The sequence below is a fragment of the Myotis daubentonii genome, chromosome 12, assembly GCF_963259705.1.
Source record: "Myotis daubentonii chromosome 12, mMyoDau2.1, whole genome shotgun sequence".
Taxonomy (NCBI): domain Eukaryota; kingdom Metazoa; phylum Chordata; class Mammalia; order Chiroptera; family Vespertilionidae; genus Myotis; species Myotis daubentonii.
In genome coordinates, this window is record NC_081851.1 from 34,593,424 (window position 1) to 34,606,732 (window position 13,309).

The window sequence follows — 13,309 nt, forward strand, 5'->3', positions numbered from 1 at the left end:
TCTATGCCTGAAACTACTCCCTTACATTTCACCAAGGACAGAAAAGATGAGCCTTTTCTCAATTCTCATTCTCTTTAATATATAGTTACTTTGTGCTACTTTTGATTCACTCCCCTCCTTGAAATATTTTATTTCTTAACTTTCTTCAAATTATACCTTCCTAGAGTCCCTCCTCCTATAAAGTTGTTGTTTCTCTATCTCCTCTGTTTGTTTCTCCTTTCTTTCTAGCCCCTAACTATGAATCCTAAAAAACATATCCTTAGTCCTTTCCACATATGCTTTAATTATGTTGTCAGCCAGACCTATGCAAATCATTCCCCAAACTCTCCAAGTCTGAGGTCTTCCAATTCTAGTCCACGTTTGCACTTGACTGTTGGACTTCCTCACAGAGATGGCTTATCAGGCCCTTCAAACTCATCAAAACTAGTCCTCTTCCAGTTTCCCCAAATAGAATCATTATGTCATCTAGTTTTATAGCCTTTGAGCAAGTGAGCCTCCTATTAACAGGTAATGATTACTGGATGGTCAAAATTGCATTTAATAGGGTCTCAAATGGGCCAGACCACTCTATTACATTCTTTCTCTGAATGCTGAGCTTCTTCATTGTATCATCATTGTAAAAATGAGCACATCAGTTGTGGTGAAGGCAAGTCCCTTAGCTGAGAGCCAGAGCTAGGTAGGAAGGCTCTCACTGAGTTGTGGGGCTGGAATCCATCCTTCTGTCTTGGCAAAGGGCCTTTCCCAGGTGGTTGAGGTGGGAGTGGGGGTGGGCAGAGATGGTCCCTGTTACATGAAACAGGTCAAATGTCACAAGAAATTGAAGCCAGGTAAGGTCTTCTGTACTGCAGGTTGGATTAAAGGGTGGGAGTAGTGAAGCAAAGCCAGACAAACCTGGGTTTGAATCTTTGCTCTGCCTCTGCTAGATATGTAATATTAGACATGGTACCTAACTTTTCTGAACTTATGTTTCACTGACTGTAAAATGGAAGGAAATAATACCTAAATATTATAATGGGGTAATGAGAATTAAACTCATTCCTGAATGTCAAATACCCAGTACCAAGTCTGGGATAAAGCAGATACTCAATTCAATGTGAAGTCTTGTTGTAATGTAAGTCTAACATTTTTCTCTGTTAAATGCTGGAGTTCCCTCAACAAAACAAATTAAACCATTGACCTCCAAAAGCTAATGAGCTATCCCTGAAGGGCAGCACTCCACGTTACTGGAACTGATAGCTCCAGTGCTTGAACTCCTTGTGTAAGAACCTTCATTTCTCTGAGCAAGCTGTTGTGTCTGGAGCAGCTAGCTAGTCAAAGCTCTCAGAAAATAGTTATGAATAGTCTCAAAGTCATCAGTCTGGAACATGGGAATCTCAGAATTAAGGATAAGGCAAGAACTTGCTCAAGCACATGGGCATGGGCAGACAGGAAAAGACAGGCAGGTAAAAGCAGAAGAGAGCAACTAGAAAGTCTAGAGGGCAATCTTGGTATGTGGTATGAAGGGTTAACACAGCTGATCTTTCTGTGCCCTATATTCTCCTAAAACAAGCCTCGACAGTCCTTCATTTCATGAGCCTGCTAGATAGAAGGTACAGAAAAAGAGCTGAAAGTCATGGGGCTGCAGAACACAGACCCCTGATTTTGCTCTGGGTGCTGATGTTCCTTGAGAATGGCCAGGGGTCCAAGTCACGCCATCCCTGACAGGTATGTCCAGAGCATTTTTCTGTCGGGATACCTAATATCCATTAGGGTCCCACCTCAGAGAGCCAAGGAAGAATGGAAGACCCTGGGAGACTAGCTGGGAGTAAGTCTATTTTCTGTAAGCCATGGTTGATATTCATACGCATGGGCTCCCTGAGCCTGCACAGACTCAAAAAGGACAAATATGACAATGACAATTCTACTGCTACTTTGTGAGTTTTGTGAGGACTATAGGAAAACTAGAAACTCAATATTACCAGATAAAATATAGAGGTTTTCATACCACCTGCCCTAGGAAACTTTCCCAGGATGACAAGATGAGGGAGCTATCCACACCCAACAGGGAGCCTATCATTTGCATTATGAAAAGGACTGGGCATAAGCCCAATGACAGCCCACAGAGGCTGGCTATATATCGAGTATATACAATTATAATGGTGTCCCAAAATTCACGCAAGAAGGAATTTTGATAGAAAACACAGGTTTGTAATTAAAAATTGTAAATTTTTTATTGATTCATAAGGTATACAGTATAAATTTATGTATGGAATAGGACATCGGGTAAATGGCCTCCACTGCTTTGCTGGCAAATATGTAAAGCCATGGTCTTCTTTGGTCTTCATTGTCCCTGCTCCTGGGCCATAATTGGTACTTGGTCATGCTTATCAAATTGAAGGGATTGAAATCAAAGGGCAACAGATATTAGAATCTAATTCAATAAGCTAAGTAAAATAAGGCTTTTATTTTTTGTTGTTAATGTTGTTAATGCTCACCCAAAATTCAAATCATGCGTGAATTTGGGGACACCATTTAGCATTCTAAGCCAGAGATATGAGGATGGCCTTTAACAGAGAGAGGTCTGGAGATACACACTAACTAGATCCATGGTGGCAAAGATTACTGAAGATTGCAGAAGGTGAAGTCAAGATTGAAGTTAAATTCAGGGTCAGGAAAATAATTCATTGCACTCACTCCTATTGCTTCATGGAGTAGGAAGGGAAGTCACTGGATGCAAAGGATGTGTGAGGCTTTCAACTCATCCTCGGGCCTAGTCACAAAGGTGAGCTACCAGAGGACCAATGACTGACTACTGGATAACTGATGGGAAAAGATGAGGATTCAAAAACATCAAGACCCTTCCTGAGATATCACAGTCCCAGGGACTTTTGTCGCCAGGACCAGCCTAGATGTGACTAAGGGTAAATATGTCCCAAGCCTGCCAGGGTGTGAGGGTGGAAACGCCAGGGCTTCAGCGGTAATGAACAGGACCTGGAAGAAAACATGGCTGACAGAGCAGCCACCTTGAAGGCAAGATCGATCCAGAGTATGGTGCCAGCAGATGCTAATTAGTGGGCAGTGACCTCAGAAGCTCATGAGAGGAGAGGGTCACAAACCACATACAGTGAAATTGGCAGTAAATATGGGAGAAGGTGTTGAGAGTAACATGCCATGGGAGGAAGAAACAGGCATGGACAGTGCTGATTAAGAAATGGACTCAGAAAAAAAAATAAAGAAATGGACCCAGGCTGCCTGGACAAAGCATACATAGGACAAGGGAAACGTGAGTTACTAACTCTGAAGTTTCTCCTGGATTTCTCCTCTCCCCAGCTCAGCTACCATCCCTAACTTCCTTCACTGTCACACTACATCTCCCTTTAGACTTTGGATAACTTACCTTCTACAGACAACTTCCCTCCCCACCCTTTCCTACCTCTTCCAGTGGCAAAGGCTCCACCAGTGAGGACATCCCTCACCCCCAATGCTTATCATGCACATCGGTTGCCTTAAGCATGCCCCCCATCATGGTCACTCACAGATGACCCTTCCCATCCTCCCACCCCTGTCACTCACAATAACCCCGCACTTCGGATCAAAAGCGAAGGTGCCACAAGTGAGGAGGTGAGAGGCATTGGCAATGGCGAGAATCTCGACAAAATTGTGACATTCATCCTGGGGGTCAAAGATGGTTAGAGAGAATCAGAAGCAGCAGGTACAAGGAAAGGTAGGGTATTGTCACGCCAGTTAGATGCAGCTCTGGGGTCAGTAATGATGGGTAATGATATGGTGTTAGAGTTCCTGCCAGGGCCCATTGGGATGGCAGCACTGCAGGGGACTGACAGAGTCAGGGCTGGGCCAACATTTCAATTGACACTCAGGACAGGGCCCAGATTTACACCTACCTCCTCCTGTCCTTTCTCCCTACAGTTCTGTCTTTCTCCCTCAGGCACCATCCAGTCAATCTGAGAAAGGAGGAATGACCATTTCCCCCTGATTCTCCATGAACTCCTCCCGAGTCAGGGTAGATAACACAGTTCCACAACCTCCATCTATTTGGGAACTGCAGAGACACCCCTCACCCCCAGAGCACTGTTTTTAAAACTGGAGGTCCCCAGCTATTCATGAGTAATAAAATCAATTGTGAAATCACCGCCAACATTACTTTTAACAAAATATATCTGAATGTATCTCATATAGGAGAGTAGATATTGGTTCAAGTACACACTTTGTGTACGGAGTCAAAATATACCATATATTTCTTATTAAGGGCTGATCAAAGAAGTTTGAAAGCTACTGTCCTAAATTATTGTGATTCTAATGATTCCTCTGCCCACTATCACCTAAAACCTGGTCACTGTGGCCTCCTCCCCTCATCATGAACCTCCTTCACACCCTCCCCCCATCACCATGATCCCGTCAGCTGAGATAATGTACTTGATATCCTCCACTATTCATTTTCATTAACATTTCACTTTCTACCACAACACCCCTTCCTGACCTCCCATAAAACCATGGATCTAATCACATGCTCTGTTGTCTTCCCCCTTCTCATCTCTCACCCTTCGAGGTCTCTCCCCTGAGAAGGGCAGAGATAAAGCGAAGATGGTGTCCCGGGCGCCAACATAAAGTGTATGGGAAGCAGGATCCACAAGAAGAACAGAGTAATTGTACGTCTGAGGGATGGTGAACCGGGTAAGGTAAGTGTCAGCCTCTGGCAGAAAGAGAGGGAAGAATGATATCAGTGATCGCTAAAGAAGGGTTAGGCCCACAAAGCCAGAAGAGCCAATTTTTGTTTTCTTCCATTTACTTATCAGCCATCAGGGGAAAAAGACAGAGCCTGACAGGCCATGTAACTTTCCCGGAGATAAATAACTGATGAGGCCAGAATATTTAGCACGCAATGCAGTCAAGTATGCTTTTTCTATAAAAATAGAACACTTTATTAAAATAACAACATAAATATTAAGTCTGTAAAATCTATTCATAGCAACATGACACACAATTTGAAAATATCTATAAAAGCTTCAAGTACTCTCCTCTCAAAATTTCCCTTTAAAAAAAAAAACAAAAACAAAAACAAAAAACCCTACTACTTAATAATAACTTCCTTTTACTTAGAAGGGAAATGCTACATTCTTTTCACTAACACATTAGGAGACTACCTCCTCTCTCTTTCCCACAACCCTTGATCTCCTCCCACCTCCATTCTACCCAAAAAGCTAAAAGGTATACAGCATCAGTTCTCAATCTGTGGGTCGCGACCCCTTTGGCAGTCTAATGATCCCTTCACAGGGGTCGCCTACGACCATCCTGCATATCAGATATTTACATAGCAATTCATAACAGTAGCAACATTACAGTTATGAAGTAGCAACGAAAATAATTTTATGGTTGGGTCACAACATGAGGAACTGTATTAAAGGGCCAGAAGATTGAGAACCACTGGTATAAACCATAGTAGGCAAGAGTATATGCTTTTGGAATGGATCAGCCCAAGGTTAAATCTGGCTCTTTCACTTACCAGCTGTATGATCTTATGTTACTAGCCCTCTCTGAGTATTACTTTCCTCTGTAAATACCACCATCCACGGTGGTTGAGAGAATTAAATGAAATAACATGTGGAACTATCTGATACATAGTACAAATCGTTCCTTCCTTCCTTCCTTAAGTATGAGCTCTTTTTTGACCAAATCTAAATCTCACATCAGCATTCAAAATTCTTATCTATTTACCTCACTCTCACATTGAAGTTTCCCTAGCTTCCATCTTGCTATCTCCCCCTCCCTCCCTTCCACTCTCTCTCTCTCTGTAAAAAAAAAAAAAAAAAAAAGAAAGAAAGAGAGAAAGCAAGCAGTGGGGTGAAAAAAATATCCTCTAATCTATTTAAAGATTATAACAAATAAGTTAGCATACCTTCTTAGCTCAATGTCTGGCTCCAGGGTTCCTATGCCCCTAAAATACACCTCTATTCTACCTGTTTCATCTGCTCAGTGACCCTCAAGACTGATAGAATGCCCAGCAGCCATTCGTTCCTAAATATGCTGATATACGGAGCCCCACCCATCTCCCTACAATCATATTCATGACTGTGCAGTCTCTCATGCTTACAATAAGCCCTGGTTCCCTCAACCTCCTTTTGTATCCCCAGCTCTGCTCCACCTTGCCATCTGGACCTCTCTGGGTCCCTGGACATCAACCCAGCCTGGTAATCACAACTCTACGTCGTGGCTATTGCTCCAGCACAACCTGAAAGCCCACACTCCAATCATTTGTCCTCTCAACTCAAAACATCCTATTTGTCACTGGTCTGAAGTTAAGGCTAAATTAATATCAACTAGTTGAGAGCTTTTGCCAACAGGTTGTACTCTCAGCTTCACTGGTTCTGTCTGCCCAAAGTGCTAACACTCAATGCCCACTGAGAAGAAAACAAGACCCACAGCCACACTCATGCCCACCTCAGCAGAAAGCCTCTAAAGCAGTGGTTCCCAACCTTCCCAATGCCTCGACCCTTTAATACAGTTCCTCATGTTGTGGTGACCCCCAATCATACAATTATTTTTGTTGCTACTTCATAACTGTAATTTTGCTACTGTTATGAATCGTAAAGTAAATATCTAATGTGCAGGATGTTTTTAGGTGAACCCTGTGAAAGGGTCATTCAATGTCCAAAGGGGTCGCGACCCACAGGTTGAGAACCGCTGCAAGTGTGAATCACTCCAATGACCACTTTTAACCTTGTGGCATCCCCTGGCTTCTTGCCCAGCTTTTGAAAGGACCACATCTCCCTCCTCCTTTTTTCTTTCTGGAGACTTTAAAATTCATTTAAACAGAATTTTAAGTCAACTCACTGAGCCGGTTCCCAACATTCAATGGAGGGAACAGGTAGAGAGAGCAGGCAAAGTTAGGAAATTAGGGTTGTGATAGATCGGATCCTGGGGGGATGGGAGCTGGTGTCAGAGATGGAAGGGAACTGGGAAGTGGGTGGGGAATATTAGGGCTGTGGGCAGGACAAACGGGGGTGGGGATAGAACTAATGAATGATCTGCGAATGAATTTGAGAAGTGGGCAGATGGAAATGCAGAGCTGGTCACCAAAAGAATGGGTGGGTGGAATAGAATGGAATGGAAGATCTCCGGGTTTGGAAGCCAGGATGGGTACCAAACTGGCGTGACCGACACAGGTGCATGTCTGGTAGGAGGATAATAAGGGAGAGAGAACTGCGAACAGATGGCCTCCGGCAACTCCCAAACCCGCCCTGGGCCTCAGTGCCCATGTCTGCACCGCGACGGACGTAACTCTCCCGCGGTTCTGCGAATAAGGGGCCGCGGGAGCCGCCTGGGCGTGTCGCGGGGGCCGAGGCGCGAGGCCCTGACGGGATGCGATGGAGCAGCACCGCGAGGGAGTCCCGCCTGGTCTCGGGCGCGGATGGCCGTTATGGCCGGCGCGGAGGGGCCCAGGATGCGGCTGCCTGGGTCCGGGGAGCAGGAGGTGTAGACACCCGCGGGCGGCGCCTGGGCGCGGCGCAAAGGGCTGAGGGCGAGGGCGCCCGCGCCTTACCGGAGACGGGAAGCGAGGTCCTGGGCACCGAGCGGGGAACCAGACCGCACACCGGGCCGCTCAGCACCGCCAACAGCAGCAGCGGGAAATGCGAGCCCGGAGGCGGCCCGGGATCCGGGCGGGGCGGCGCGGCCGAGGCCGGCATCTGTGGCTCCGCCTGGCCGCCGGGTGGGGCGCACCCTACCGTTTCTGCTCAGGGCCGCGGCGCCGCGGGCCTGGGTCCCACTGGTTCTCCTCAGCCAGGTTCGGCCTCCAGCGGGCGGACCGCACGCCACCCGGCCCCGCCCCTTCAGGAGGAGACCAATGGCGGTGCTGGTTTTCTCCTCCAGCCAATCGGGGTTGAGTGCAGCGCGGGCGGAGCGGAGGTGCCCCGCCCTGTAGGGGCGGAGCCAGGCCCAGGTGTGGGCGGGCGTTCTTTCCCCACCTCGGGCTGGAGGCGTCCTCTCCAGCGCGAGCGCCAGCACTGAGCAGAGGAAAATTCCTGGCCAACCAGGTAGAGTTGGAGACCCAGGTGTCCCGCTGATAGGACCGGGCACTCCTGTCCCAGCTGGGTTTTGTCAAGGGGACTATCGGAATCTACAGCAAGTGAATGAAAATGGAATGAGGAGCGCTGGGCAGAGCCGCCTGCAATGGTGGAGGTTTGAAAAGACTTCCCAGAGCTTCCCAAGGGAAGACTAAACTCTGACCTCCATGAGGGCAGGCGCCATTGTGTGTGTGTGTCCACTGTACCCCAGTCCTAGCACAGCGCCTGGCACAGAGTACGCCCTCAGCAAATAAAAGAGTGACTGACTCAGTGAATGGATGAGTGAGTGAGTGCGTGAGTGAGTGGATGATGGAGAAGAGAAAGGTTTAAAGCCAAGAGCACAATGCAAGTACCACTGGAATGTTCCATGGGGGTAGCTGACAGGAAGTGTCAGGTGTAACACTACTCTCCACGGAGATCCAAACCTCTACCCACAGACCTCACCCCCCACTCCGGGGCCTTGGAGACCGAGCTCCTGGGGTGCAGCCTGAGCAGGACCCGGAGGCGACTCCCGCCTCCAGCCGCAGGCCTGAGGGGGGCGCCTTCCACTGCGCAGGCGCGTGCAGGGAGCCCAAGGGCGGGGTGATGGGTCTTGGCCTTCCCCCAGCAAGTGGGGACCCCAGCGCTTCTCCACTCCTCAGGGCAGGAGAAGGGCTAAGGAGACCCGAGGGCGGAAAGGAGGGAAACAAGAAGCCACCTGGGCTTCGGCTGGCTCGCGCCCCAGGCAGTGTTAGCAGCTCGGGCTGGGGCAAGAGGGCGCCCAGAGGCCCAAACCCACCGGGTGCGGGTGCGGCTCAGCCTGGCAGGCTTAGCCCTGGCAGGGGGTTCTGACCAGAGGACCGCAGACGCCTTGTCTCCCGAGGGCTCTCCGAAGCCTGGGCCCTGGGCCACCCATGTGTCAGGCACGCTGAGCGTGGCCGTGCCTGTGACCCACGACTCTCTGAGGGGACCACAGAAATGCTCTAAATTCTTGTAAAGTCAGGGGGGAAAAATGAAAGAATCAACGAAAATGTTTTGATTTTTTTTTCTTACATCAGAAAACAAAGTGAAATTTTTGGGCCCGCAAAATATCTATTCATTATTATTATATTTTTAATGAGGAGAGAGTCCAGGGAGTCCAAAGTGCTCAGGATCACCCCTCCCTCATGGCTCAGTGGTTGAGTTGTTTTTTTTTTCCAAAATATTTTTATTTATTTCGAGATGAAGGGAGAGAAACATTAATGATGAGAGAGAATCATTGATAAGCTGCCTCTTGCACGCTCCCTACTGGGGATCAAGCCCGCAACCCGGGCAGGAATCAAACCTGGGATCCTTCAGTCCACAGGCCAATGCTCTATCCACTGAGCCAAACCATGAACCCGGAGGTCTGGGTTCAATTTCCGCTCAGTGCACATTCCCAGGTTGTGGGCTTGATCCTCAGTATGGGCCATGCAGGCAACAGTAAATCAATGATTCTCTCTAACTCCCTCTCCCTTCCTCTCCGAAATCAATTTAAAAAAAGAGAGAGAGAGTAGCCCTAGCCAGTTTGGCTCAGTGGATAGAGCGTCAGCCTGCAGACTAAAGGGTCCCAGGTTTGATTTTGGCCAAGGCATAGGCCCGGGGTTGTGGGCTCAATCTCCAGTAGGGGGCATGCAGAAGGCAGCTGATCAATGATTCTCTCTCATCATTGATGTTTCTATCTCTCTATCCCTCTCCCTTCCCCTCTGAAATCCATAAAATAATAGACATATCTCCCTCCCCCCCCACCACCACCACCAATCTATTTCCATATCTGGGAATCTTTGTTTAATGTGTCTGCAGGTCTTTGTGCTTGAGAATAATACTCACCCTGAATCTTCTGTGGCTTCTTCATGTCCCAGTTGTAACTTTAGGAACCCTGATAAGTGCCATCTAGGTTGTAACCTAAAGCCTTTGGGAGGCCCAAGCTTTCTCTGTGTGAGAGAGATATCAGGCCTCATTATCAAACCACTCATTCCCCCTTTGTTGCTCCGTGTAATAGAGAACGTAGCCTCCTGTTCCTGGACTTGACCAGCACGCCGAATGAGAGAGAGATAGAGAGCATAGTAGGCGTGCACAGCAGGGTCCTTCTCCCAGCCTTCTCTGTGGTCCTTTCCAGTCAGAGAAGTCATTGGTTTCCCTTTTCAAAGGGGCTGGTCTATTTTGCCTGTCACAAGACAAAGAGTATAGCTCAATGATTTATTTTAATTTAGGGTCAGAATGCAGATGTTCTTGCTCTCGAGAAAGTTCCCAGAACACTTCTACCACAGCAATAATAATTTCTGGAAATTAAGTTTTACTGTTATCCAAGAAGCACATTTAAGATATTTACTTTTATCTATTAATTTTTACTTATGTAACTTATACATTGTTTAAAAGTTAAACAATGCCAAAAGGCTCATAAGGAAAGACAGCTATCTCCTATCTAATTTACTGTTTTTTTCAAAAAAGACATATATATACTTCTTTATTGATTTCTTTATTGACTCAAAACCACACTTATAAGGTTTTTCAAGAATTTTCTAGAAACCATCGATAATTTTAGTGAGATCCTAAAGAAATCTAATGAGACCCTCGATGTTATGATAAAGAACCAACTAGAAATTAAGCATACAGGGACTGAAATAACGAATACTATACAGACTCCCAACAGCAGACCAGAGGAGCGCAAGAATCAAGGCAAAGATTTGAAATGTGAAGAAGCAAAAAACACCCAACCAGAAAAGCAAAATGAAAAAAGAATCCGAAAATACGAAGATAGTGTAAGGAGCCTCTGGGACAGCTTCAAGCGTACCAACATCAGAATTATAGGGGTGCCAGAAGATGAGAGAGAGCAAGATATTGAAAACCTATTTGAAGAAATAATGACAGAAAACTTCCCCCACCTGGTGAAAGAAATAGACTTACAGGTCCAGGAAGCACAGAGAACCCGAAACAAAAGGAATCCAAAGAGGACCACACCAAGACACATCATCATTAAAATGCCAAGAGCAAAAGACAAAGAGAGAATCTTAAAAGCAGCAAGAGAAAGAAACTCAGTTACCTTCAAGGGAATACCCATACGACTGTCAGCTGATTTCTCAACAGAAACTTTGCAGGCCAGAAGGGAATGGCAAGAAATATTCAAAGTGATGAATACCAAGAACCTACAACCAAGATTACTTTATCCAGCAAAGCTATCATTCAGAACTGAAGGTCAGATGAAGAGCTTCACAGATAAGGAAAAGCTAAAGGAGTTCATCACCACCAAACCAGTATTATATGAAATGCTGAAAGGTATCCTTTAAGAAGAGGAAGAAGAAGAAAAAGGTAAAGATACAAATTATGAACAACAAAAATGCATCTATCAACAAGTGAATCTAAGAATCAAGTGAATAAATAATCTGGTGATCATAATAGAATCAGGGACATAGAAAGGAAATGGACTGACTATTCTTGGGGGGGAAAGGGGTGTGGGAGATGCGGGAAGAGACTGGACAAAAATCATGCACCTATGGATGAGGACAGTGGGTGGGGAGTGAGGGCGGATGGTGGGGCGGGAACTGGGAGGAGGGGAGTTATGGGGGGGAAAAAAGAGGAACAAATGCAATAATCTGAACAATAAAGATTTAATAAAAAAATAAAAATAAAAAATAAGAAATGCTAAAGGGACTGGTGTAAAAAGAAATAAAAAACTAAGAAAGAAAACAGCCACAAAAAATAGAAATGGCTACAAACAAGTACCTTTCAATAATAACTTTAAACGTAAATGGACTAAATGCTCCAATCAAAAGACATCAAGTGGCTGAATGGATAAAAAAAACATGACCCGCCGAAACCGGTTTGGCTCAGTGGCTAGAGCGTCGGCCTGCGGACTGAAGGGTCCCGGGTTCGATTCCGGTCAAGGGCATGTACCTGGGTTGCGGGCACATCCCCAGTAGGAGATGTGCAGGAGGCAGCTGATCGATGTTTCTCTCTCATCGATGTTTCTAACTCTCTATCTCTCTCTCTTCCTCTCTGTAAAAAATCAATAAAATATATTAAAAAAAAAAATGACCCATATATTTGCTGTCTACAAGAGACCCACCTCAGAAGAAGGGACTCACACAGACTGAAAGTGAAGGATGGAAAAATACCTTTCAGGCAAACGGAAATAAAAAATAAAGCTGGGTTAGCAATACTTATATCGGACAAAATAGACCTCAAAGTGAAGGCCATAACAAGAGATAAGGAAGGCCACTTCATAATACTAAAGGGATCAATACAACAAGAGGATATTACCCTGATAAACATATATGCACTCAATGCAAGAGCACCCAAATACATAAAAAAAATTCCTGGAAGATATCAGGGGAGAGATCGACAACAATACAATCGTAGTGGGGACTTTAATACACCACTGAAATCACTGGATAAATCCTCTAGACAAAAAATCGGCAAAGAAACAGCAATCCTAAATGACTCACTAGATCAGATGGACTTAATTGACATCTTCAGAACATTTCACCCCAAAGCCATAACATATACATTCTTCTCAAGTGCTCATGGGACATTTTCAAAAATAGACCACATATTGGGTCACAAACAAAGTCTCCCCAAATTCAAGAAGATTGAAATCATACCAAGCATCTTCTCAGGCCACAAGGCCATAATATTAGAAATAAACTACAATAAAAACAACTCAAAATACTCAAACACTTGGAAGCTGAATAGCATGTTATTAAATATTGATTGGGTTACTAATGAGATCAAAGAAGAAGTTAAAAACATCCTGGAAACTAATGACAATGAAAACACAACAATCCAAAACCTATGGGACACAATGAAAGCAGTCCTGAGGGGGAAGTTTATAGCTCTACAGGCCCATCTCAAAAAACAAGAAAAAATGATAGTAAATCATCTAACTCTACATCTCAAAGAACTGGAAAGAGAGCAACAAGAAAAGCCCAGACTGAGCAGAAGGAAGGAGATAATAAAGATTAGAGCAGAAATAAATGACATAGAGACCAAAAAAACCATACATAAAATCAATGAAACGAATAGCTGGTTCTTTGAAAGGATAAACAAGATTGATGAACCTCTAGCCAGGCTCACCATGAAGCAAAGAGAGAGGACCCAAATAAACAAAATCAGAAATGATAGAGGCGAAATAACAGACCCCACAGAAATACAAATGATTGTTAAAAAATACTATGAGCAACTCTACTCCAACAAACTAGACAACCTGGAGGAAATGTACATATTTCTAGAAAAATACAACCTTCCAAAACTCA

At 45.3% G+C, this 13,309-nt stretch overlaps 1 protein-coding gene across 1 annotated transcript in view; it reads right to left on the reverse strand.

Annotated features, from left to right (window-relative positions):
* Positions 1–7,811, reverse strand: part of LOC132213168 (semaphorin-4F-like) — a 28,003-nt gene extending 20,192 nt beyond the window's left edge. The window contains 4 exon segments of the mRNA XM_059659332.1: positions 3,553–3,651; positions 3,882–3,941; positions 4,539–4,690; positions 7,538–7,811. Coding sequence (XP_059515315.1) covers positions 3,553–3,651; positions 3,882–3,941; positions 4,539–4,690; positions 7,538–7,682 — 456 coding nt within the window. The 5' untranslated portion in view covers positions 7,683–7,811.
* Between the last annotated feature and the right edge of the window lie 5,498 nt (positions 7,812–13,309).